Here is a 25,700-nt window from a genome sequence, read left to right on the forward strand (position 1 = left end):
ATGGTGAAACCTATCTGCAGCTTAGAAGCTCTCTGGGAATGGGAACCGGAAAGAGCGGAAGCAGTACAAGTTAGGCGATTAGCAAATTTCAGGTAGTTTATTTACGGTATTACGAAAATCTATTCATTATTCATCCATTCATATTCATTATCTGTGGGGTGTCAAATTATAGTATTCATTATCTGGGGGATGTCAAATTATAGTAAGTTAGTCGCTCCTCTTGCGAGAAATGCGAGAAATAATGTAATGAGCAAATTTGAAGAGTTTAATCTGTCTAGCGGCAACGAACATTGGCAAGGATTCGCAAAATGAAGCGGGGAGTCCGCGCGCGGCAAAAACTGTGCAACCACCACCACGTGTTGTTTCCGAAAAGTCTTATTTGCCGTGCCATGTACACCGCTCCTTTGTTCTTCACCATATGGCAACAGGTGGCAGAGCTATGAAAGCGGCTTGGAGAATGACGGCGACACATTTTTCGAAATTCATTCGACAATTTACACAGGTTAACACTACTAGTTATATACTATAGTTGGGACAAAACGACATGAAGCACGTACGCAATTGCGTACGGGGCTTCTCTCGAGGCGTCTCGGTGGAGCGTGGCAGCTAGGAGCGTGGTGAAACCCTTCTTGGCACCACCCATCGCTGCAATTTGCGACGGCCCCGTCTCGGTTCCACTGCTGCCTCTACCAAGCCATTTAGAGCGCGTACGCAAATGCACCACAACTACACTCGTGAATTTTGTCGTCCTGACTCGAGTGTATTTTGTTTTCAATAAGATGTAGGCCTACAGGGGCTACAGCTATACACTGATCAGGATGCTTGATCTATGTTATAGAGAGTAACAGTAGTGGAGTACGAAAGTTCGACCTTCCTTTGAATCTTTGCATAAAGATTGCAACTTTTCGATAGTCATATTTAAGCAACAGCCAATATTGTTAACAAACTTTATTACGGCTAACGTTTCTGCGTTGTCACTTTCATCAAAGCCTGGAAAGTAAGAACATTTGCAATATATCCTCTCAAATGCCTCATCCAGAACAAGTCATCATCCCCTAAGATATTACATCCGGAAACAAAATTAAAAGAGCCCAAATCGTTGTGCCTACCTCAGTAGCCGCGTTGCTGTGATGTTAGCGGATATCCGCGTGGTACAATCGCTCCGCTAATACTAATTAGGATGCGACCCACATATGACCCCGTAGATCAAAATCCGCAAAGGTCTTGATACAGAGCCAACCCGTTGGTCACGGCTAAACACTCGAAACGTAATAATACAGTTTGTGAACAATCTTGGCTGTCGCTTAAATTTGACTATCGACAAGTAGTGGAGTAATTCCATGCAGTTCTGATGTAAGATATTGCTTTCGAAGCGACGTGGGGAGACCGTCGTTAAACTTTGGCCTCGAAATGAAAGGCAGTCGTCTGCTGCGTTGCAATGATACGGTCGCAGTCATCTGCGAGCGGCTGTAAGCACGGCGGTTTACGCCATGTTACAATATCGCTTTGATTAGACTGTATTCTAAAACTGGAAATATTGCGTGTTAACCTTGACGACGCCACCATGCTTTCGAGATGAGGAGAGTGTGGGTACCGTTAGGTACCCACAGCCGGTGATGTGCAGCCGAATAAGTGCTTGCAGAAGAGGCTGTGGTAGCCCAGTGCAGGCATATCTTGGGCTGTGACCATTAAGCCACGTCCACCCGGTTTCAATCACACTTTCAGTTGGCTTCCCCGGGGTTCAAAAAAAAAACGTAGCCGCCGTAAGTGGAAACTTTAAAAATGAAAAAGCTGAGAATGCTTGCCTAGATTGCCTGCATCTGCATACAACATAACATCAGACATTCATCAATGTCTCGAGCACTTTGCTTTCTTGATGATTTGCCCTAAAAACTAGTTTCCAAGAATCATTTTTTATGCAAAAAGCTGACATTTTCTAAGCCTTGTTTTTGACATTTTCTTTGACGGAATCCAACTTGGTGTCAACAAGGCGAATCCAACAGTCAACAACGTTTTGAACCAACAGTGCACTACGGTACATTCAAAAGCATTTTTCACCACTTCACGCCTTAATTAAATTTTAAATTGAATCTGTGTGTGCATTGTGGGCGAATCTGAATTCATCAGGCAATAACTATTCGAATTTTGACAACATTTATACCGATTCATTCCACTACGGTTTACCGCCTCATAGTGGCGTGGAGGTGACTCTGGGCGTCGAACTGCGATGCACAGCGGAGGTTCGTCCTCCGGCAGGGTCTCCTAAGCTGAGCAGGAGTTCGACACATCCGACATTCCGACTTCTCGGAATCGGAAGCCAAGCTAAGAGTGGACCACTGCTAAGATTCACCACCGTCTTGGCAAAATGTCGCAAGGTGGTTCCCTGATCCATATAAGTTGGGCGACGACCCGTGGTGAAAGCGCCATGGCAGAGCTGCTCAGTTTGGGAAAAAATCTTTTTGCCACTCCAGCATATTCACTGCCTCAGTACCCTGTGTACGTACAACGCGAGAACAGTGTCCACAGGCGCTGACCTGCATGCCATTTTCGGAGATCCAAAGCGTAACAAATTTCACGTGATTGCTCTGCAGCGAACCAAGTGAAGAAGGAGCGACGTACAACAGATGAATGACGGTACATTCGTGAAGAGAAGATTTCGTCTCAAAATGGTTGGTGTTGGTTTTGTTGTGCACACATCTGTCGTCCATCTTGTCGTTTCTCACGAGATCTCGTCACGTTGTCTGGCCACTCCTCGCCTCCGCGCTCTGCGTCAAAAACCTATTGGTATCATCAGCTGCTACTCACCAACATCAGCAGCTGAAAAGTCTAAGTTGGACGATTGGAATTGGAATTGAAATTGACCAGCCGGAGGAAGTGATCCGCAACGAGAAGTCTCTCTACAAATTCGTTGTCGGAGACTTCAACGCAAAACTAGGAAAAGCCACAGAAGAAGAAGAATACAGGATTGGAAGATTTGGACTAGGGGACCGGAATGAAACTGGCAATCGCCTCGCCGGGCTGTTGTCCGCCGCTCGCCTCTTTCATGGGAACTCTCTTTTCATGAAAAAAGATCATCGTCGGTGGACATGGGAATCGCCCAATGGCGCAACTCGTGCGGAAGTCGACCACATACTCTCCAACCAAAGGTGGTTTGTGCTTGACGTCTCGGTAGTACCATCCTTTTGTAATGCTTTTGATAACCGACTCCTTGCAAAAATACAATAGCCACACGATTGAAAAGAACATCTGCTGTTGGCAACGAAGAAGGAAAAAAGACGTATACGACAATTGTAACTCTTTGTCTCAAGGCGACTGGCACATCGAGGAGGACCCAAACATGGAGTACGAGCTGCTGCTCAGAGAAACGCGAGCCTGTGCTGAGCGTGCCTCGAAGCCGCGCACGACAAACTTGGATCGAATTTCGAAAACCACCAAGGAATTGTTGGAAAGAAGAAGGGCTTTGAGGCTTGATCCAAATGCATCGCACTTTGAGCGGTTAGTAGCAAACAAAAAGGATTGCAGAAAAGCGTTGCAGGAGGATTTTTTGAGATACAGTGAGAAGAAGATTCTGGAAGCAGCGCAAAGAGGAACGAGTCTAAAGAAGTGCCGCAGGGATCTCCGCGAATATAATATTCCGCTAGCAGTCTTGCTGAGCGAAGACGGGACTCGCAGGTCTTCCCGTCGTGAGATGGAGATAATTACAGAGAGGTTCTACTCGAATCTTTTCCGTTCATCAACTCCTGTGTCAAGCCCGATCATCCCCACTGGTGAAGCTCCACCACGGATTCCCCTTCGTAAGTACGAGCCGCTATCAAGAGCATGAAATCTGGCACAGCCCCCGGACCTGATTTTATATCAGCAAACTTTCTTCGGGCTGGTGGCCATCCACTTCATGTAATCTTAGCAGCGCACATGACATTCTACCTTAGAAAGAAAGGATCCCAGAGCAGTGGTAGACCTCGCGAACCTCTTAACTTCTTATCCATAAGAAAGGTGACCGGGAGGACCTTCGGAACTACCGTCCGTTATGCTTGCTGAGCGCGTTATACAAAGTATTCACTAAGATCATTCCTACGTGGATATCTAAGACGCTGGATGAAGCTCAGCCTCAAGAACAAGCTGGATTCCGCCAGGGGTTCAGCTGCTTGGACCACATCCAGACCGTGTCGAGGGTCATAGATTTTTGCCGGGAATACCACCTGCCCTTTGTTATAACCTTTGTCTATGAGAAAGCCTTCGACGGCGTAGAAACGAATGCAGTACTGTCAGCGCTGGTCGACCAAGGTGTGGACGCATCGTATGTGAGAACATTAGCCTATTGCTACGATCGATGCACCACGAAGATACAACTTTTCCACCGCTCCCTCACCATAAATTACTTTCCTGGGAAGAAAGGGGCATACGTGTTGATGGAAGATTTCTTTCGAACCTTCGTTTCGCTGACAATATCGTTCTCTTTTTGAGCAGTACCATTGAAGCAGAAACGATTATCAACGAATTGAACGAAGCAGAGAAGAGAATAGGACTACGAATAAACAGAAAGAGGACATAGTTCATGAAGAACGCCTACTGCGAGGACGGAGGAATACAACTTGAAGGCTCCCAAATCGTGGAAACTTCCTCATACGTCTAACTGGGACGTTCCATGAATATGGAAAACGACTTGAAACAAGAGATGAATAGAAGCATGGGAGCAGCATGGGCAGCATTCGCACCCGTGAGGGAAGCTACGTACCAACTGACAGACCAAGATCTCCGAGCCCATCTGTTCGACTCGACAGTTCTTCCAGCGCTCTGTTACGCAGCGTAATTTTTTTTCTAGACGTGGGCAGACACCGCTGCCACGTCTAGGAAGCTATTTACTACCCACAGAGCCCTTGAGAGATGCCTTCTGAAGTTTAACCGGCGCACACAACACCTAGCGGGTCTTCGCAGCACTGACTTAAGAGGAATGTCCAGTCTTCGCGATCCAGCAGAATATGTATCGAAAGCAAAATATAGATGGGCCGATCACATCATGAGAAGAATCGACGATAGTTGGACTAAAAGAACGCGGATCTAAAACTAAAAGAACAGAATAGAGTGGATCCCAAGAGATGCTAAACGCCCTCGAGGGAGACCGCCAACGAGATGGGGTGACATGTTCGCTATACGAATGGACCAGTTGAGAGCTCAGCTGGATACGTCTCAAGGACCTCGTCAGCGTCACTCACGAAACTTGAGAACATTTTGGATGACAATGGCGAGGGAACGAAACGAGTGGAAGAGATGCTGAGGCCCGCACGTCCAGTGAAGACGGGAAACCTAAAGGTCTAAGTAAGTATACCGATTCGCTGAAATCAAACAAAACAAAGCCTTAAAAAATATGTGGTATTGATTGATACATCTTTTCAGTTTATCTTCTTAAGCCTTGATACTTAAAACTTCTGATTTGCTTGTTCTACACGAAAAATAATTTTCTACTTTTCTATTTCTGGCATTTCGTATGCAATCGTTTGATATATCTCTGAACGTGAACGATCGATACTCCTTACAGAGGCAATAGCAGAGATAGCATGGCCATGCGAGGCATGTTTAACATCTTCTTAGACGATAAGGGATGTTGATAGACGATGTATGGGAGGGGCATAAAGTGAACGCAGCGCAATGGTTTCTTGATGCAGCTAATTGCTCCGCAATTAACGATCGTCGTTGCCGGTAATTTCCGCTGAAGATAAGCTGTGGTTGGAGCTGTGGGTACATAACGAGTCGCACCATGTGCTTCAGTGCCGCTCACATTTTCATACCAATACCTACATTCCCTTGTAACATCGATTTCTGCTTTCTCTTTTTTCGACTATACACATATTTGTCACTTCAGAGATAAACTTACCGAAGGTCGACCGGAGACACTTATTTGCCATGACATGAAAGGAGGATACCTTGAAGAAGAAAGGTTGTGTTTGCCTCAGAATTTACGTGCTTTGTAGAAAAAAATCTTTTGGAATCCACCGTTTTGTTCTTTGCTTACATTCTGTCTGTTATTTTCATATTTCGTGCACAGGTGGAACTGAAGCTGTGCTGTGCTTTTCTGTTCCTCAGTTTTCTGAGTTTTTCTCCGTCATATTTGTCGTACCTCTTTACAAGCATGAAGGCCTTCAACGAAACTGCGAGAAAAAAAAACAGCGATGGTAGATTCCTAAGAGTAAAGTTAATCTCTCTTCTACTATTCTGGGGCATTCCATCAAGCAAGCTATTAGCGGGCAAGCTATTAGTCGAAAGTGTAGTATGAGAATCTTTTTAAAGCTAGTATACAACCAGCCTTACCCACGCTCCAAAAGCAACTCATCTCTAACGGCATATTTAAGACAATGGCTTAACGTGAGTAGGGGTTGAGTATACATCTGTACTCGCAGTAAAACAAGTACTTCTAGAAGAAGCAGCTTAGTGTGGCGAGCGTAGTCGGGACCAGTTTGGCTGTGACTGTATAGTCGATGGTTGGTAACGACTCTAAAGACAATCAAGCCCTTTATCCTTCCAGTTTCGATAAATTGCCACCGCACTTGTCTGAGGGGATGAAAATACTGGCTTGATTCATCGGCTAGCCGTCCAGTCATTGTAAGGCTGCACGCATGGTCCATGAACCTCAAACGATTCTGAGTTGAAGTCGAACGCGTAAACACATCCGCATAGGGATTGATCAATGCTGTGCGCTCTGTCGATTAATGAAGTTATGCTGGACAACACCACATTGACAATGTAGGGTCTTATGACATCTACTGTACTGGATGCTCAAGTTCGGAATTCCCACATTCAAACCAGAACAAAACCACAGCGTGGTTTTAACCGAACTGCTTCACTCCGCTCAAAAAGGAGAACACGGTAGAAAATGCAACAATCTCATGCTGCTGCCCATGCAGCTGTTTGAGTAGATTCAGATCATTGGACGGATTCGGATCATTGGACGCCAGACAGGACTGTCTTTATCAAAGCTCGATGAAAAAATCGTTTCAGATGGGTTGATGAGGAAACAAACCAAAAAAGTAATTGGAAGCCGGTCCACACTACACACTAGTTCACTAATCAATTACGTAATGTTGCAACACAAATGTTCTGCTGGGACTGAATCCTGAATTTGGAGATTTCTTTAGTGTAGACTGGCTCAAAGTTTTTAAAGTCAAGGAAACTGTAGAGGTAAGGGAATCCGCGTGAAAAGCCAGAGATAGGGCTTTAGACTGCAGGATCCGGGATTTTTGGCTCACCTCTCCCAAATCGTCGTGAATTTTTTAGAAATATTACGGCGATTTCAACTGCAACCCTTGTGCACATATCGCATACAAGTTCAAGCTGTCGAACATCAGTGGTATATTCTCGCTAACCTGTTCAAGAGATACCAATGAATAGGGTGCTAAGAGGACCAGAAAGTATACGCAGAGGGGCGTTCTAACGTACCTCCTAGGAACAAAAGCGGTTCCCATGCTATTTTTCAGATGAGATGAGCGCAACCACTTTGGATCCCACAATCTTCCAATCACAGGTTTCGTAAGTGGCGTCGATGAGGTCCTCGAGCCGTATCCAGCGAACACATCACCTCTTCTCATTGATGACTTCCCTCGAAGGCGTTTGGCGTTTCTTGAGATCCACTCTAGCGTTTCTTTAGTCCGTCTGCCTCGATTCTTCTCATGTAATCCGCTCATCTATGCTTTGTTTTTGCTGCATTATATATTCCGCTGGGTTGCGAAGACATTACATTGCTCATATGTCGGAGCTGCGAAGACCGCATAGGTGTTGTGTGCGCCGGTTAAACTTCAGAAGACATCTATCAAGGGTTCTGGTGTGAGTAGCTTCCTAGACGTGGCAGCGGTGTCTCCGCTGAGTAACAGAGCGCTGGCGGTTCGAGTCAAACAGATAGGCACGGAGATCTTGGTCCGTCAGCTGGTCCGTAGCTCCCTGACGGGTGCGAATGCTGCTTACACTGTTTTCGTCCTTCTATTCAATTCTTCCTTCAAGTCGTTTTCCATATTCATAGAACGTCCAAAGCATGCGCATGACGATGTTTTTACGACTTAGAAAGCTTCAAATTGTACTCCTCCTTCCTGCCTGCAGACGTTCTTCATGAACTGTCTCATTTGGATTTATTCGTAATCCTATCCTCTTCCCTGCTTCGTTCAATTCCTTGTGCATCGTATCTGCTTCATTGGTACTTGGCGAAAAGGGAACGATGTCGTCGGTAAACGAAGATTCGAGAAGAATCTCCCGTCAACACATGGGTCCCTTTCTCCGCAAACAAGTGACTTCGTTGTAATGGAATGGCATGCATTATAGTGGATATATAGTATCGCGATATAGTATCGCATTTTCATACCCCTTTCCAATGAGTATAGTGAGTGGAGGAGAAGTTGTATCTTGGTGTTGCATCGATCGTAGCAGTTGGCTAATGTCCTCACACACGAAGCGTCCACACCTTGATCGACCAGCGCTGACAGTATTGCATTCGTTTCTAAGCATGTCGGACTTAGTTTCGAAGTTCCTCTCGGTCACCTCTCTTATGAGTTTCGAAGTTCCTCTCGGTCACTTCTCTTATGGATAAGAACTGTTCGCTAGGTTTTCCACTGGTCTCAGATACTTTCTGGAGATAGGACGTCATGTGCGCCGCTAAGATTATATGAAGAGGGTGGCCACCAGCCCGAAGTAAGTCTGCTGATATAAAACCAGGTTCGGGGGCTGAGCCAGGTTTCATACTCTTGATATTCGTACTTCTGAAGGGAGAATTTGTAGTGAGACTTCATCAGTAGAAATGGTCGATTTCCCCACAAGTCGTACCATTGTGCTATACCCATGTCCACTGGCGATGGTCTTTCTTAATTAAAAGAGAATTCTCATGACAGAGCTGAGCGGCGGACAAGAAATCAGCGAGACGATTTCCGTTTTCATTCCCGTCCCCTACTCTAAATCTTCCGATCCTGTATTATTCGGTGTTCCTAGTTTTTAGTTGACGTCTCCGACAACGAATTTGTAAAAGGACTTCTCGTTGTGGGTCACTTCCTACAACTCCAATTTGTATTCGACGAGTGTACCGTCATTCGTCTGTTGTACGTCGCTCCTTCTGCTCATGGTCTTTTGCAGAGCAATCACGTAAATTTGATGCGCTCTGCAGCTTCGAGAAGGCCAAGCAGGTCAGCGTCTGTTTACACTGTTCTCGTGGTCTGACGTCTGAGACGGCAGGTTTCAGTATGTAGGGTATTGAGGCACTGAATATGCTGGAGTGGCGAAAGACTTTTCTCCCCAAACTAAGCAGCGCTGCCTTGGCGAGCTTAGCTTTCACTACAGGTCGTCGCCCAACAATATGGAAGAGGGAGCTACCTCGCGACATTTTGCTAAGACGGTGGTGATTCTTACCAGTGTTTTACTCTTAGGCTGCCCGCAGAGTTGAGAGCCGTGCGTTCGCGTGGTTTGGCGGCTCTTCGGTTTTGGTAGTTATCTACTATTCACAACAGTGCGCTCAATAACCACCAAAACCGCAGGGCCGCCAATCCACGCGCCCTCGCGGCTCTAAACTCTGAGGGCAGCTTTAGTTAGTCTTCCGATCCCGGGAAGTCGGAATGTCGGATGTGTCGAACTCCTTTTCAGCTTGGGACCCTGCCGGAGGACGCGATTATGAGGCGGTAAACTGTTGTGGGAGATTGGTGGTATCCTACCTTCAAATGAGTATCAGTCAGTTTCAGCACAGTCCTGTCTGTGCTGTAATCAGTAGTATTACTACATTTATCTTTTCAAAATGAAGTTTAAAGGTAAAATATTCTTTCAGCTCGTTGATCATTTGATTAACATTCCTTGTGAGAAATGTGGTTTTGTTTGTCGCACAAAAAAAGACCGATTCTTCCCAGAGGTTTTCAACATATTCTTGGTCAATTACATGGGCCCAAAAATTGCAATACATATTAACAGGGTGCAGAATTGATGAAATCCGATTCAGAGGAGTCACCATGTCCATCGACTTTCTATTTTATCTTGTTTTTTTTTCTATGCTACAAAGTATCCACTATACCTGTGTCATGATTCTCCACATTCTGCTACTTTTTCAGTTACCAGTCACGTTACTAAAATATATTCAGGTTTCGGCATCCATCCTAACAATTCTAGCTGTTTTCCAGTGCATGGATCACTATCCCATAACAAAACGGTGTTTCTCATTAAGTGTTTCGCAGGAAATAGGGAGATGTTTGGGATTTCTTGATTACTTTTATGATGTATCAAAAATCTTCAGTGGAATTCTATTCATTTGAAAACCGCAATACAAACGGGAAGCAATTCCGTTGTTTTTTCTCACCTTTTCTTTATCAATATTGTTTCTTATGGAAGCAAAGTTTTGGAGGAAAAGCAACATTAAACTGCTCAAGTGGCTGTCAAGCAAAAATGCTGTTCCTTTTGAACAACGATTTCAAACAGTGGTCGTCTACGATTTCTCTATTTTCGATGTTTGAATAATTGAAGTAAACAAAGGGATACTAGTTGGTATCATTTCAGTAGATATCTCAGAAGTGTTTGACATGGCAAAGCACAGCAAAGTTATCCTTAAGCTTGAAAACTGTGAAGTCCACAAGCGATTCCTCACTCTTGAAATCACATCTCTAAGCACGACTCATGACCGTCAAGGTGCTAGTGTTTTGCGGGGATTTATCCAAATAAATCAGATAAGCAAACTTTTGCAATGCGATTTCTCTCTATTCATGGTATGAGGGATTCTATCAACTTCTACGTCCTTCCAGAAAGCTTACCTTGCGCTTTCGAGAGATCCTTGAAACCCGCATATGTGAAATTATGAATATTCTATATTAAAATTGGATAAGATATCTCGGGGTGATCATTGTTTCGATCTTTCTATTAATTCTGCACTGTTACAAACAGCGGATTTTAGCATCTGTGTACAAGAAGTACAACCACATTTTGCTGTGACCTCGTCCTTTTAGTACAGCTTTACAAAGAACTCATAGGTCCCACTTCATCTAGGAATTTCTTATGTATTTCTGATCTAAAGAAGAGTATCAAGGAGACAAAAAAAAAATTCGACAAATTTCCAGTAGAATGGATTACATATGCTTTGTTTGATTCAGTATGTCTTAAAATAATTCGTTTCCAAACTTGTTACCCTGCTTGAAATATGTGCTAGAACACCTTTAATCTAAGCAGCTTTTAATTTGCATTGTCTCACTGCTTTCTATTAGGTTGGTAAGAAAGTCTTGTAAATCTTGTTGATTTTTTCTCCTTTATTTTCTATTCAACATACAATAGAAATCAGTCGCAAAATAATTACCATTGGAAGTCACTACAGTGCTCAACCTAATGGGGAGGTCAGCGTTCCCTTTCTCCCAGAATTGAGAAGACCGAGAGTCGAAGAGGTCGGCGACCGCCTAACTAATGTTATCGAAATTGCTGAAACTTTTCTCAGATAAAAAAAAAACCTTAGTGGGTGGAATAGGTTATAACCAGAGGAGGCTAAGCAAGGAGAGGTACTAGAATAGCTCTTTCATTTTTCGATGGGTTTGCTTAGCTATATGGGGTCTCGCGTTATCATGAAAGGCATGCACCGAAGGTCGTCTCGCCTGCATTTCTGAAACAACTTCCGCGAGTTTCTGGAGCTAAGTGACGTAAATAACAGCAGTGATCGCGTTTCTTTGCGGGAGCATCTCGTAGAACAGCAGAGCAGGGGTCTCGACCGGAGCTCGTCTTCGAAGATTGTTTCTCCTGTGCGAAATGAGCTAACCGACGATGGATAGTCCTGATGGTAGTGAGTCATTGAAATCTCTCCCCAATGCGCCATCATTTTTTTTCGAAGGTAATGGCACATACCTGTTCTTTTGAAATTGACATCGTGCTAATAGGTAACGAGGGGTACCCTATATCTAACTTTTGCCGAAAAGTTTCGAGAATGCTCTACAAATACCTCATGATACATCATAAGTTCTGGAAAAGCGACTGCAAGGTCTCTGGTGTAGTTTATTTAATTTCGCGGCAAAACATGGTGAAAAATATATTGGCGAAACAGGGTGACCTCTTAGTGTTCGTACTAAAGAACATTTAGATGGGATGAAATATTGAAATGCAGCAACCCACCTGGTAGAAAATGTCATGAAAATGCTCCTTTCTGCATAGCTGCCACGATCTATCATACGAACCCGAAATTGTGGCTCGCAGAACTTTGAAGGCGATAAAGTAGATAAAGCAAAAGTTTAAAACTAAATAGAAAGGAAGAGTGCAGGGCGGTGACCAGCGTGCTAGCTCTGTATCAAGACCTTTGCGGGTTTTGATCTACGGGGGCATATGCGGGTCGCATCCTAATTAGTATTAAAGGAGCTATTTTATCACGCGGAGGTCCGCTATTATCACGCCAATGCGACTATTTAGCCAAGCACAACGATTAGGGATCTTTTGATTCCGATTTTAGATGTAGCATCTCATGGAATGATGACTTGTTCTGGATGAGGCATTTGAGAAGATATATTACAAATGATCTGACTTCCCAGGCTCTGACGAAGGCGACGACGCCTAGACGTTAGCCGTAATGAAGTTTGTTAACACTGTTGGCTCTTGCTTCCATCTGGCAATCGAGAAGTTGCAATCTTTATGCCAAGGTTCAAAGAAGACTTGTACGCTTTAGAAAGTTCCGGATTTTTCAAAAAAAACCTGACAAGACTGCTATAAACCTGGTAGTTTCCAGCATTGTGGCTTGTGGTTCGAAGATGAAGGAATTTAGTGAAGCTCCTCCATTTTCTTCCCACCAGCTTGAGTGCTCCCCATGTTCAAATCGAAGGGATATGAGCTTAGTTGCTCCGCATGAGCATTGGGTCCGCAAGGCTTGCTAGAAGTTTTTACAAGTGGAAAAAGTGTAAACGTTCAATTCAAAAACGTGTTCGTTTCAGTGATGAAGGAATCTTTCTCGCACCCGAATCAAGTAATCCATACGTGTTTCTGAACTGGTGGAATATCGACATATTTTGCTATTTCTCTCACAATTTTGTCACTATTCCCCCCACCAGTTATACAAATATTGCTCATGATCATGGTTGGTTTTTCTAGTTAATTGAACTCAATCTGTTGTGTATTTACGCTGTTCCCAAACAACGCTTTCATATTACTAAGCAAAACAACGCAGTGGTTATTCAGGTTGCTTAGTTTTGGGAACTTTCATCACAGAATGGGAAGTAGGAGCAGCATTATGCAAGCATTTCCTCGCCTCAGAAGATAGTGTGAGGAGGACTGTTCAGTTGTTGGTTGCCATTGCACGCCATTACAAATTCGACGGATGGTTGGTCAACATAGAAAATGAAGTACCTGTAAGTTAGATGAGTGTGCAAAAGCAGTGAAGTTACAATAAGTTACAATCTAATTCTCTTCCAGGTCAAACAAATTAATAATCTGAAGACATTTCTTCGCTCACTAACAGACAGTATGCACGTGTCGTGCATGTCCTCTCGCGTAATATGGTACGACTCCGTCACTGTGACAGGCAAACTTTCTTGGCAGAACAAGCTCAATGAACTAAACAGGTAATACTGTTGTTGTTCACGTGATTTTTCTCACAATGCTTTTACTGAAGTCAAACTTAGAAATGACAGTTCTGTGATCAGAAATATCAAAGGCTGAGAATACTTTGTAATTGTTCATTAACTTAATATTAGTTTGAGTATAGGTTTTTAGAGAGTGGTACGACAGCTGTGATGGTATATATTTGAACTACAACTGGGACGACGAAATGTTGTTAAATAGTGCTGATTTTGGGGCTATTAACAGGATTTTTGTCGGAGTTGATGTTTTTGCGAGAGGTTGCGTCGGTTAGTCATTGCTCATGAAAGCAATTTTTCTCTTTTTTTGCTGATGAACTAGTTGCTTAGAATATAGTGGGGTCAAAACGATATGAAGCACAGACAGTTCCGTAAGCGGGCGCGCTTGAAGCGACGCGGTAGAACGTTGCAGTTGGGATAGTGTAACGATCCTCGCTGCCGCCAAATATCTCTGTTCCATGGTCACACCGCTTCATGTTGTTTTTACCCGACTATATAACTAAAATACTCTTGTCATACTCTTGAGAATTTCTGTTAGCAATAATTTTTGCTTCTAATCTACATTTGCATTCCACAAAGATGCTTCAAGGTTTTAGGACTAAAACTTCAGTCTCGCAATACATGATGAAGTACGTAGTAGTGGTCGTAAAAGCGTTGTAAAAGGTTTGCTCGGTGAAGGCACTGCGGTTTCCACTGTATGGAAAACTCCCCGGACCTCTTTTCTTTCTTGTATTTAATGTGTTTTTTTTTTCATTTTTTCGTGTAACAATACGCTTGTGGGATTAAACAGTCTAAGCGGAACCCTTTTCCATTAGTTTTGTCGCTAGCTTTGCCTGTCCCACTATGTGTAATTTTGTATGATTAGTTTGTTGCAATCGGAGTCATAGTAAAGTCTGAAAATCCATCGTAGAAGGCGAACTATTCGCAACTACATAAAAAAGGCAGCTGTGAGCTAAAGTCTTTGAAAGTCCAGATGTTCTGGACGTTTTTGTGTAGCGATCAGGAGCGAATGAGTTTAATTGGTACTACTTGGACTACGAAAGATGCCGATCGTGCACAACTACAGAGAAGAGTGAGCCAGAATTGAGTGCCTATAAATTAGAATTTTAGCGGTCTCGAAGGACTAAAACGAACCAGAAAACTGATTGAAACAGACTTTGCTTAGACTAAGTAAACGAACCAGAAAACTGATTGAAGCAGACCTTACTTAAACTAAGTAATCCTATCCACACACCATTATAAGAAAAAAATTGAAAAGCAAAAAAAGAGAGGTTCGTGGTGTTTTTCACATGCTGCAGACAGGTCTCAGTGGACAGCTTCACCGAGGACGCATCGGCGTCAACAAGTTACAACACGTTTTATGTTGACTGTTTTTGGGTATAGTCAATCACTTTGTGATGCATCAACGCTTTTCACTTCAATCGATTAAGGTTTAGAATGCGTATGTAGTCTATACAATGACTTGAAGGCATACAAAATAGGCAAGAAGAGTGCTGATTGTAAAATCATTTTCGGGAATGAAATTTTCATAACAGGCAAAATGGGCTAAATTTATTATTTGGTACGTAGACTGGAACTTGTTATGATATCAGTTGCAGATTCATGAAAAAGCACGAAAAATAGGAAACTGCATGAAGCTTCGATGAGGATCGTAAAAAATGTTGCCTAGTTGCGAAAACGTCAGTCACTTCTTATCTCAGTTTGGTGACGTCTCTGATTGTTTGCACATTAAAGGAGATTAGAAAACGGGAACTTGGCTTGCTGCGCAGGTTGTTTCATAACCATATTTAACAGTATTCGACTCGATCAAAAAAAAGATGATCTTACAACTCGTTAATTTTGACAAAACCCTATCAACTTTTGGAGGTAAGATGGATACTGGGCTCTTTCTTAGCTTCACCTAATCGTCAATCAAACCCGAATTCTTCTACAGCATTATGCGCGAATAGATGTCTTGTCCTCCTCCTCGAAGGAGGAGGACAAGACCTCTATTCGCGCAAAATGAAAAGGACAAAAAGGACCCAAACGTGGACTACGAGATTCTGCTCAGAGGATTACGAGCCTGTGCTGAACGTGCTTCGAAGCCACGCACAACAAACTTGGATCGAATTTCGAAGACCACCAAGGAATTGTTGGAAAGAAGAAGGGCTTTGAGGCTTGATCCGAATGCATCGCACATTGAGCGGTTAGTAGCAAACACTAGCTGCAGGAAAGAGCTGCAGGAGGATCTTTTGAAATACAGGTAGAAGATTGTGGAAGCAGCACAAAGAAGAAGGAGTCTAAAGAAGTGCAGCAGAGATCTGCGCGAATATAATATTCCACTAGCAGCCTTGCTGAGTGAAGACGGGACGCGCGGGCTTCTCGTCGTGAGGTGGAAACCATTACGGAGAGGTTCTACTCAAACCTTTTCCATTCATCAACTCCTGTATCAAGCCCCACTGGTGAAGCTCCACCACGGATTTTCCCTTCGGAAGTACGAGTCGCTATCAAGAGTATGAAACCTGGCATAGCCCCCGGACCTGATTTTATATCAGCAGACTTTCTTCGGGCTGGCCATCCACTTCATGTAATCTTAGCAGCGCACATGACATTCTACCTTAGAAAGAAAGGATCCCAGAGCAGTGGTAGACCTCGCAAACCGTTCTTATCCATAAGAAAGGTGACCGAGAGGACCTTCGGAACTACCGTCCGATATGCTTACTGAGCGTGTTATACAAAGTATTCACCAAGATCATCCTCACGCGCATATCTAGGATGCTGGATGAAGCCCAGCCTCAAGAACAAGCTGGATTCCGCCAGGGGTTCAGCTGCTTGGACCACATCCAAACCGTTTCGGGGGTCATATAAACTTGCCTGGAATACCGCCTGCCCTTTGTTCTAACCTTCGTCGACTATGAGAAAGCCTTTGACAGAGTAGAAACGAATGCAATACCGTCAGCGCTGGTCGATCAAGGTGTGGACGCGTCGTATGTGAGGACATTAGCCAATTGCTACGATCGATGCACGACTAGGATACAGCTTTTCCACCGCCCTTTCACCATACCCATTGGAAAGGGGGTACGAAAAGGCGATACTATATCGCCGAAGTGTTCACGGCTGCATTGCAATGGATAATGAAATCACTGTCCTGGGAAGAAAAGGGCATACGTGTTGATGGAAGATTTCTTTCAAACCTTCGTTTCGCGGACGACATCGCTCTCTTTTCGAGCAGTACCAATGAAGCAGAAACGATGCTCAACGAATTGAACGAAACAGGGAAGAGAATAGGACTACGAATAAACAGAAAGAAGACACAGTTCATGAAGAACGCCCACTGCGAGGACGGAAGAATACAACTTGAAGGCTCCCAAATCGTGGAAACTCCGTCATACGTATACCTCGGACGTTCTATGAACATGGAAAACGACTTGAAGGAAGAAATGAATAGAAGAATGAGAGCAGCATGGGTAGCATTCGCAGCCGTCAGAGAAGCTACGGACTAATTGACGGACCAAGATCTTCGTGCCCATCTGTTCGACTCCACAGTTCTTCCAGCGCTCTGTTACGCAGCGTAATTTTTTTTTCTAGACGTGGGCAGACACCGCTGCCACGTCTAGGAAGCTATTTACTACCCACAGAGCCCTTGAGAGATGCCTTCTGAAGTTTAACCGGCGCACACAACACCTTGCCGGTCTTCTCCGACTTAAGAGGAATGTCCCGTCTTCGCGATCCAGCGGAATATGTATCGAAAGCAAAACATAGATGGGCCGGTAACATCATGAGAAGAATCAACGATAGATGAACTAAAAGAATGCTAGAGTGGATCCCAAAGGACGCTAAACGTCCCCGAGGGAGACCGCCAACGGGAAGGGGCGACGTGTTTGCTGCACGGATGGACCAGCTGAGAGCTCAGCTGGATACGGCTCAAGGACCTCGTCAACTCACTTACGAAGCTTGAGAACATCTTGGATGACAATGGCGAGGGAATGAAACGAGTGGAACAGATGCTGGGGCCCGCACGTCCAGTGAAGACGGGCCATCTAAGTATCGAAGTAAGTAAGTAAGTAAGTAAGAGGTCTTGCCAATTCAGACAGAATATTTTTGTATGTTATAGCCGCTGTTGCAAAGTAGGAATAGATTTAGGATACTTGAAGTGAGGCTCACCCAAACTCTTCTGTTTGACTGTTGTACTTATGATCAGAACTATCCCTTTGCAGGAGTCGTAGCGAGTGTTCCAAGTAGCATTAGAATGTGCGATCAGCAGTAGTACTGAACAGTTTACAACAGTAGAATCTCGTTCCTTACCACTGGTAGAACTTCACTACCAAATGGGTGACTGACGCAGGGTTGTGTTGTGCTTTTGAAAAACGTAATTCGAATTCAAATTACATTACATTTCCATCTCCAACACATCTTGGTACATCTTATTCGCCTGCACTACATAAAATTCATGCAGCACCGCAAGGCTGAGAGACCACGGTGCGAAGGTTTTACTAAGCGTAGAAAAAGGATGCAGGAAAATAAAGCAAATATCTAGTTAGATACTTAGATGGCCCGTCTTCACTGGGCGTGCGGACTCCAGCATCTCTTCCACTCTTTTCGTTCCCTCGCCATTGTCATCCAAAATGTTCTCAACTTCACTGAATGACATTGACAAGGTCCTTGCGCCGTAACCAGCTGGGCTCTCAGTCGGTCCATCCGTACAGCTAACACGCCACCCCATCTCGCCGGAGGTCTCTTCCGAGGACGTTTAGCATCTTTTGGGATGCACTCTAGCGTTCTTTTAGTCCATCTATCGTCGATCCTTCTTATAATATGACCGGCCAATCTATGCTTTGTTTTCTATATACATTCTGCTGGGTCGCGAAGACGGGACATTGCTCATCGTCGAAGTCGGAGTAGCGAAGATCGGTTTGGTGTTGTGTGCTCCGGTTATACTTTAGAAGTCATCTGTCAAGGGCTCTGTGGGAAGTGAGTAGTTTCCTAAATGTGGCAGCGGTATCTGCCCACGTCTAGCAAAGTGCTGGAAAAACTGTCGAGTCAAACAAATGGGCTCGGAGATCTTGGTCTGTCAGTTGGTCCGTGGCTTCCCTGACGGGTGCAAATGCTGCCCATACTGCTCTCATCCTTCTGTTCAACTCTTCCTTCAAGTCGTTTTCCAAACTCATAGAACATCCCAGGTAGACGTATGACGACGTCTCCACAATTTGGGAGCCTTCAAGTTGTATTCCTCCGTCCTCGCAGTAGGCGTTCGTCATTAACAGAGTGTTCTTCCTGCTTATTCGCAGTCCTATTCTCTTCCCTGTTTCGTTTAATTCGTTGAGCATCGTTTCTGCTTCACTGGTACTTCTCGAAAAGAGACCAAGCAAAACGATGGTCTGAGAGGAATCTCCTGTCAACACGTCTGCCCCTTTCTTCCCAGGCAAGTGATTTCATTATCCCCTTCATTATTCAATGCAGTCGTGAACAGCTTCGGTAAATGATGCAATGGTCGTAGCAATTAGCTAATGTCCTCACATGCCACGCGTCTACACATTGATCGATCAGCGCTGATAGTATGCATTAGTTTCTACGCTGTCAAAAGCTTTCTCATAGAGAAAGGTTATAACAAAGGGCAGGCGGTATTCCAGGCAAGTTTATATGACCCCCGAAACGGTTTGGATGTGGTCCAAGCAGCTGAACTCCTGGCGGAATTCAGCTTGTTCTTGAGGCTGGGCTTCATCCAGCATCCTAGATATGCGCGTGAGGATGATCTTGGTGAATACTTTGTATAACACGCTCAGCAAGCATATCGGACGGTTGTTCCGAAGGTCCTCTCGGTCACCTTTCTTATGGATAAGAACGGTTTGCGAGGTCTACCACTGGTCTGGGATCCTTTCTTTCTAAGGTAGAATGTCTTGTGCGCTGCTAAGATTACATGAAGCGGATGGCACCAGCCCGAAGAAAGTCTGCTGATATAAAATCAGGTCCGGGGGTTTCAGGGCTGAGCCAAGTTTCGCACTCGTGATAGTGAATCGTACTTCCGAAGGGAGAATCCGTGGTGGAGCTTCACCAGTGGAAATGATTGGGGTGGACACAGGAGTGGACGAACGGAAACGGTTTGAGTAGAACTCTCCATGATGATTTCCATCTCATGACGAGAAGAGATGCGGATCAGTCTTCGTTCAGCAATGCTGTTGGCGGAATATTGTATTCGCGGAGATTTCTGCGACACTTCTTTAGATTTTTCCTTCTTTGTGCTGGTTCCAGAATCTTCTTCTGCCTGGGTTTCGAAAGATCCTCCTGCAACGTCTTTCTGCAGCTAGTGTTTGCTAATAACCGCTTAATGTGCGGTGCATTCGGGTCAAGTCTCAGAGTCCTTTCTAATAACTCCTTAATGGCCTTTGAAATTCAATCCCAGTTCAATCCAGTTTGTCTTGCGCGGCTCCGAGGTACGTTAAGCAGAGGCTCGCGGTCCTGTGAGCAGCATCTCATAGTTTGGGTCCTCCTCGATGTGCCAGTCAGCTTGGGACAAGGAGTCCTCGAGTACGCAATCGTCATAAACGACTTCTTTTCTCCTTCGTTGCCGATAGCAGATGTTCTTTTCCATCGTGTGGCTAAGTCGTATTTCCGCGCGACGGAGACGGCGATCAAAAGCATTACAAAAGGATGGTACTACCGAGACGTCGAGCACACGCTACCTTCGGTTGGAGAGTATGTGGTCGACTTCCGCACGAGCCGCGCCACTGGGCGATTCCCATGTCCACCGACGATGATCTTTTTTCATGAAAAGAGAGTTCCCATGAAAGAGGCGAGCGGCGGACAACAGCCCGGCGAGGCGATTGCCAGTTTCATTCCGGTCCCCTAGTCCAAATCTTCCAATCCTGTATTCCTCTTCTGTGGCCTCTCCTAGTTTTGCGTTGAAGTCTCCGACAACGAATTTGTAGAAAGACCTCGTTGCGGATCACTTCCTCCGGCTGGTCAATTTCAATTCCAATTCCAATCGTCCAATTCAGACTTTTCAGCTGCTGATGTTGGTGAGTAGCAGTTGATGATGCCAATAGGCTTTTGACGCAGAGGACGGAAGCGAGGAGTGGCCAGGCAACGTGACAAGATCTCGTGAGAATCGACAAAATGGACGACACATGTGTGCACAACAAAACCGACACCAACCATTTTGAGACGAAATCTTCTGTTCACGAATGACGAGTGTATCGTCATTCATCTGTTGTACGTCGCTCCTTCTGCACTCGGTTCCCTGCAGAGCAATCACGTGAAATTTGATACGCTTTGGAGCTCCGAAAATGGCATGTAGGTCAGCGTCTGTGGACACTGTTCTCGCGTTGTACGTACACAGCCTGAGACAGTCTCCATGGCGCGTCGTGCGTGTGTCGCCTTGGTCCAGAATCAATTACGTCCTGAGCATCCTGATATTTGATCGCCTCTCACCGGTCGCCATACCGTCCGACGTCTGAGACGGCAGGGCTCAATGTGCAGGATACTGAGGCAGTGAATATGCTGGAGACTTTTTTCCCAAACTGAGCAGTGCTGCCATGGCGAGCTTAGCTTTTACCACCTATCCTCGCCCAACCTATATGGATCAGGGAACCTCCTCGCGACACTTTGCTAAGACGGTGGCGAATCTCAGCAGTGGTTCACTTTTAGCTACGCTTCCGATTCCGAGAAGTCTGAATGTCGGATGTGTCGAACTCATACTCAGCTTGGGGGATCCTGTGGGAAGACGAACCTCCTTGCATCGCAGATCGACGCCCAGTGTCACCTCCACTCCACTATGAGGCGGTAAACCGTTGTGGAGGTAATGCAAATAGAAATAGAAAAATAAAATTATAAATTCAATCAAATATTTCACCTCAGAATGATGACCATATTTGTTTTCTAGTCTTGTTTCTGAAAGTGTTAGTGTCGCAATTCAAGGAAAAAAACCATTTGCAAACTTCACGGCCATATTCCTTCCATACTTCCAACAATTTCGAAACATTCCAATTATTGGACAAAGTTATACTTTTTCTTAAAACTTTTACACAGAGCTCTGTAAGGAAAATCGATGTCTTCGCTCAAACAAACATATTCGAAGTCGGAGTGTGCTGAAACACCAGTTGCGAAGTTTCTACTGCGCCTAATCAGGAAACTATTTCAGGTCAGTATCTGATCCGGAGATATACCCAACAACCATGTCGATGCTTATGTACATGGAGAGAGAGCGTGGGAACCAGCAGCCTATGCGAAATTTGAAGAGGATAAAAGGCACTGGAAGTGAGCCAAACGTGGCCATGGCCTGGTTAATAAAGCTTTCAATTACAAGTAGAACACGCAGCGGAGGTAGTGAATGCTGTGCTGGACAGAGGCGAATGTCTTTTGATTGGGTCCTTCTAAGATGTGACCATTTTGTATCTCTTCTCTCAAGATGTTTTTTGTGTGTAATGACTCAATATCAGGACTCGGACGACGTATATTTGCTAGAGTAAGCAAGTCAGTTTGGTTACTTAGTTTAGTTAGTAACTGTAGCTGTACTAATAACATAGGTAAGGTTTACGAAAATAAAATACAAAGATAACTGATCTATTCCTCCGGTTTCATTTGGTGTTCAGTAAAACAGAGAATTCTCTCCTGTTCCAGCTCTTTCATATCACTTTTCTCTAATCCCTGTTGCTGCTAATTCCACATCGTCTCGAACTTTTACTCGCTCCATTAAAGGCAGCATACCACGAATCTAGCGTGGTATGGACTTTTCATGGAAAGCTTCTATAAAGGGTCGGAAATTGCGGAAAACAAGGTGTTTTTGTCATCCCTCCGTAGTTGCGGTAAAAACGCCCTGGAAACAGCATTTTATTTTACGACGGTTTGCACTGCAATCCGCCACCCTTGCGCACGTGTCGCATTAACAATTGAGCCTTTGAGGATTAATAAAGCCTCTTCACCAGCCTATTCATTTTGGAAGGCATCACCCCACGAATCCGACGTGATATGGATTTCCGATGGTCAAAGGCTATACGGGGTCGTAGATTGCAGGAACGGGTGGGATCCGCGAATTTCTTCGTAATCGCCTTAGAAATGGTCCAGAAAATGCGGCTTCGAGCGTTCCGGGGAGCTATTTTCTACAAGGAGTTCTGTTGGAGCGCGCCACGCACGCTTGTGCACGCGCCGCATCCTCCGGGCCGTTTTTTTTATGGCAATTAAGAAGAAATGGACGGAATCACCCTTCCCGGAATCTTCCCCACAATCTACGACCCCGGTTAGACATAACCCACCCGAAACCCGTACCACCCCAGATTCGTAGGGTAATGCCTTTCACTAATAAATGGACTGTTGAAGGGGACAGAAAGTATATATATATATATATATATATATATATAATATATATTTTTATATATATATATATATATATATATATATATATCCGCGCGCTCTGATGCAGCTCGTAGGAACTTGAGGGATTCCCATTTCGTTTCTTACGACGAACACTGAGAGATGAGCGGACTCAGTAGAGAAGCTTTAAAGAAATCTGAGAAATCCATAACAGGTCACATTAATGATATGCTTCCTTTCTATCGCAATTTTCAACTCTTTTAATTCCATTTTTTTAAACAACCAATAACATGTGGTACTGGCTGCCATCTTCCCATTTTATCTCAGTGGTTGTTTTGCAAGATGGGAGGTACACTCTTACTACAGAATCTGTGTATAGTGTTGATTGAACCAGATCTTCGCAAAGGTGGTTGTACAAAAACGTTCTATACTATCTGAGTTCAATATTAGATCATAGCACAAAAAAAACATGATGAAAGAAGAAATGCAAAAAAAAACCAACTTCAAAGAGGGACCGAACCAAAAGATTCTTCACGCGAGTCCAACATACTACAACCCTAGGCTACCACTGCTGTTTGGATTTTCATTGCAAGCTTCATTAACAACCTATGTTGCTTGGCTCACTTCTAGCTCTTCTTCTTCTTGTTGGTCGTCTTCTTCGTCTTCTCCGTTCTCCTCTCTTCCAAACCTCGTTCGAGTAGCTGCCTCCCACGCTCTGCATGTACTCTGAACCTAAGCATTAACATGGTTATGATCCCATCTCTGGATCAGATAATGGACTGAAGGAGTTTCCTGTAAAGCATAAGCAAACAAAAATTAACAAGATAGCATAATCGGCTAAAAGGTCAGTACTATGATTCTAAAAGACGCCTAACGTTTGCGTGCTGTCGCAACGAGTCTTTGTGCAAAATCTGGTCCAAATAAATTTCATAGGAGTGGCTTGTGATTCAAACACAAGTTGCGTGGACAGAGTCACACACATCACGTTTTTGTTATATATTAAAGGAGTTAAGAATTAAGTTATTAAAGGACTTTTAAACTCTAGTTCAACGCTCAAGATCTTAAGTAATATAGATTCGCGTGCCATCTGCTTTTTTTTAATCAGAGACAGGTTTCTTAATCAGAATTTTTTTTAAGAATAAATGTCCTTTTCTTGATAATAGCAGCGACATGCATACATAATTTTGGCATTTTCTGAAATCAGACGCCATTGCTTCATTGGATTTCAATGTCACATTCACTGGAAATATCACTCGTCTTCAAATTTTGTCACACCCCACGGTTCATACATTAACAAGTTTAGACTGAAATCAAATACTACTTTCACTATTTTGCATTACACTGAACCAGTTTTGTATTTATTTCTTGTGTTTCCATTTGCAAGAACAGCTTTCGCAGTGTAAAAATGAATGGTAGCGCAATCGGTTAGAGATTCTGCTGTCTACACGATCGATAGGAGGTTCTAATCCGCACTAGCGCTCACCAAGCCTTTCATCCCTCCGGGGTCGATAAATTGGTACCAGACTTGTCTGGGAGGATAAAAACACTGACTTGACACATCGGCTAGCCACCGCAAGTCATTACATAGACCAGTTACACGTTCGTAAACCTCGAACGATTCTGAATTGAAGTGGACGTCGTGGCGCATCCCAAGCGGATTGATTAGCGCCAGATACTTTACACACTTTATAAATTCCTAATTATATCGGAACTCAAACTGCTCTCTTGTGAATAAACCTGCTTTTGTAGGAGGATGGGATTGCCACAAATCGTTTGCAAAGGTGAAATTATTGCGTATGTCTATAGGATTATTTGCTCCAGGATGGATCTCTGAAAAATTTCCCAACGCAGATCCCATAGAGAACGGATTGAGGTACTCATGTCTAATGTGTACGACCAAAAGTCATGTTAATACCTAAAGAAGTTAGTTTTTTTTTTCATTTTTACCATAGCCAAACAAGTGACTAAATCTGAAGAAGGTGATACCTGCTATTGCGATTGTCATTAACCGGGTGAACGTGATACTTCGGCTGCAGTGCACGCCCTTTCTCAGCAAAACAGCAATACAATGACAAATTTTTGGCGCTTCCCCTCTGCTTTTTCGCGATCTTGACCAACGTCATTCAAGCTCGATCAGACGTTTTTTTTTTTTCGCCAGAACGGCAGAACAAGAAACTCCATTTGTCTTCTTTTAGTTCCAGCACCCATCCTCGTGGAGTCCTTATTATCATCTGATAAGACTTATCCAGTATTTAAATTGACTACTGAAACATGCATGTGCACACAAATTCTTCTAAGGTTCTGGAAAAAGCTTGCGCCTTACACGCCAGCCCGACCAATTCTGGAACTACCAGTTACCTCAGATTTTCGTGCTGGATTCACCAAAGTTATCGGAGGATATGTACGTCATTAACTGCTGGAGGCAAGAGGAGACAAACTAACATTTTTTTTGCAGAGATTCCGACTAAACTCTGTTTCTCTTCAACCTCACTATGCTCAATCACTCACACAGCCAGTCCCGACTAAGAATGGAGGAGTTCTCCTAAGTAAAGGCAGTTGTACTAGGTACCCGTTACGCAATACGACATTTACAGTATATTATCGGACAACAGATATTTTCAGATTGTTTTATTTCGATGTCTCCTGCTCAGGATGTCGAATAACTGTTCATGCAGAAAGAGATATTAAGCTCATCATAAATGAAACTTTAACGGACGCAATGAGAAACGGAAATGAGTTCATTGTAACCATCAGAGATGCTGTCCACCTTCGTTCTCTGCACATCTGTATTGATGACTCAGACGACTGTCTATTATTTGACATAACAGTTGAAGAAATATTTATATAAAGAAACGCAGCTAATGAATGATCTGA

At 44.0% G+C, this 25,700-nt stretch overlaps 8 protein-coding genes across 11 annotated transcripts; 6 read left to right on the top strand and 2 right to left on the bottom strand.

Annotated features, from left to right (window-relative positions):
* RB195_010431 (uncharacterized protein) lies at positions 1-25,674 on the top strand (the record flags this gene model as incomplete). Of its 3 annotated transcripts, XM_064191430.1 has the most annotated exons (10): positions 1-92; positions 5,861-5,935; positions 12,900-13,042; positions 13,144-13,313; positions 13,378-13,526; positions 13,678-13,811; positions 24,576-24,699; positions 25,125-25,227; positions 25,282-25,391; positions 25,449-25,674. In XM_064191430.1, 10 exons carry the CDS (start codon positions 1-3, stop codon positions 25,672-25,674), a joined length of 1,326 nt encoding a protein of 441 aa, XP_064049013.1. The 3 variants fall into 3 exon arrangements, with proteins under 3 accessions (XP_064049013.1, XP_013307537.2, XP_013307538.2); XM_013452083.2 differs by lacking the exons at positions 24,576-24,699; positions 25,125-25,227; positions 25,282-25,391; positions 25,449-25,674 and adding an exon at positions 14,138-14,166; XM_013452084.2 differs by lacking the exons at positions 1-92; positions 5,861-5,935; positions 12,900-13,042; ... (1 more) ...; positions 13,378-13,526; positions 13,678-13,811 and adding an exon at positions 23,169-23,232.
* On the top strand, positions 2,625-2,855 carry RB195_010432 (uncharacterized protein; the record flags this gene model as incomplete). The annotated part of the gene is made up of 1 exon (XM_064191431.1): positions 2,625-2,855. One exon carries the CDS (start codon positions 2,625-2,627, stop codon positions 2,853-2,855), a length of 231 nt encoding a protein of 76 aa, XP_064049014.1.
* RB195_010433 (uncharacterized protein) lies at positions 3,188-3,823 on the top strand (the record flags this gene model as incomplete). The annotated part of the gene is made up of 1 exon (XM_064191432.1): positions 3,188-3,823. One exon carries the CDS (start codon positions 3,188-3,190, stop codon positions 3,821-3,823), a length of 636 nt encoding a protein of 211 aa, XP_064049015.1.
* On the top strand, positions 15,491-17,023 carry RB195_010434 (uncharacterized protein; the record flags this gene model as incomplete). Of its 2 annotated transcripts, XM_064191434.1 has the most annotated exons (3): positions 15,491-15,726; positions 15,975-16,165; positions 16,596-17,023. In XM_064191434.1, 3 exons carry the CDS (start codon positions 15,491-15,493, stop codon positions 17,021-17,023), a joined length of 855 nt encoding a protein of 284 aa, XP_064049016.1. The 2 variants fall into 2 exon arrangements, with proteins under 2 accessions (XP_064049016.1, XP_064049017.1); XM_064191433.1 differs by lacking the exon at positions 16,596-17,023 and having other exon boundaries at positions 15,975-16,245.
* RB195_010435 (uncharacterized protein) lies at positions 16,655-17,023 on the top strand (the record flags this gene model as incomplete). Its single annotated transcript, XM_064191435.1, has 1 exon — positions 16,655-17,023. One exon carries the CDS (start codon positions 16,655-16,657, stop codon positions 17,021-17,023), a length of 369 nt encoding a protein of 122 aa, XP_064049018.1.
* Positions 18,533-18,847, bottom strand: RB195_010436 (uncharacterized protein; the record flags this gene model as incomplete). Its single annotated transcript, XM_064191436.1, has 1 exon — positions 18,533-18,847. The coding sequence occupies one exon, from the start codon at positions 18,845-18,847 to the stop codon at positions 18,533-18,535; it is 315 nt and encodes a 104-aa protein (XP_064049019.1).
* Positions 19,897-20,367, top strand: RB195_010437 (uncharacterized protein; the record flags this gene model as incomplete). Its single annotated transcript, XM_064191437.1, has 1 exon — positions 19,897-20,367. One exon carries the CDS (start codon positions 19,897-19,899, stop codon positions 20,365-20,367), a length of 471 nt encoding a protein of 156 aa, XP_064049020.1.
* Positions 20,487-20,720, bottom strand: RB195_010438 (uncharacterized protein; the record flags this gene model as incomplete). Its single annotated transcript, XM_064191438.1, has 1 exon — positions 20,487-20,720. The coding sequence occupies one exon, from the start codon at positions 20,718-20,720 to the stop codon at positions 20,487-20,489; it is 234 nt and encodes a 77-aa protein (XP_064049021.1).
* Positions 25,675-25,700: the final 26 nt, after the last annotated feature.

Source organism: Necator americanus, chromosome III (genome assembly GCF_031761385.1).
Source record: "Necator americanus strain Aroian chromosome III, whole genome shotgun sequence".
Taxonomy (NCBI): Eukaryota; Metazoa; Nematoda; class Chromadorea; order Rhabditida; family Ancylostomatidae; genus Necator; species Necator americanus.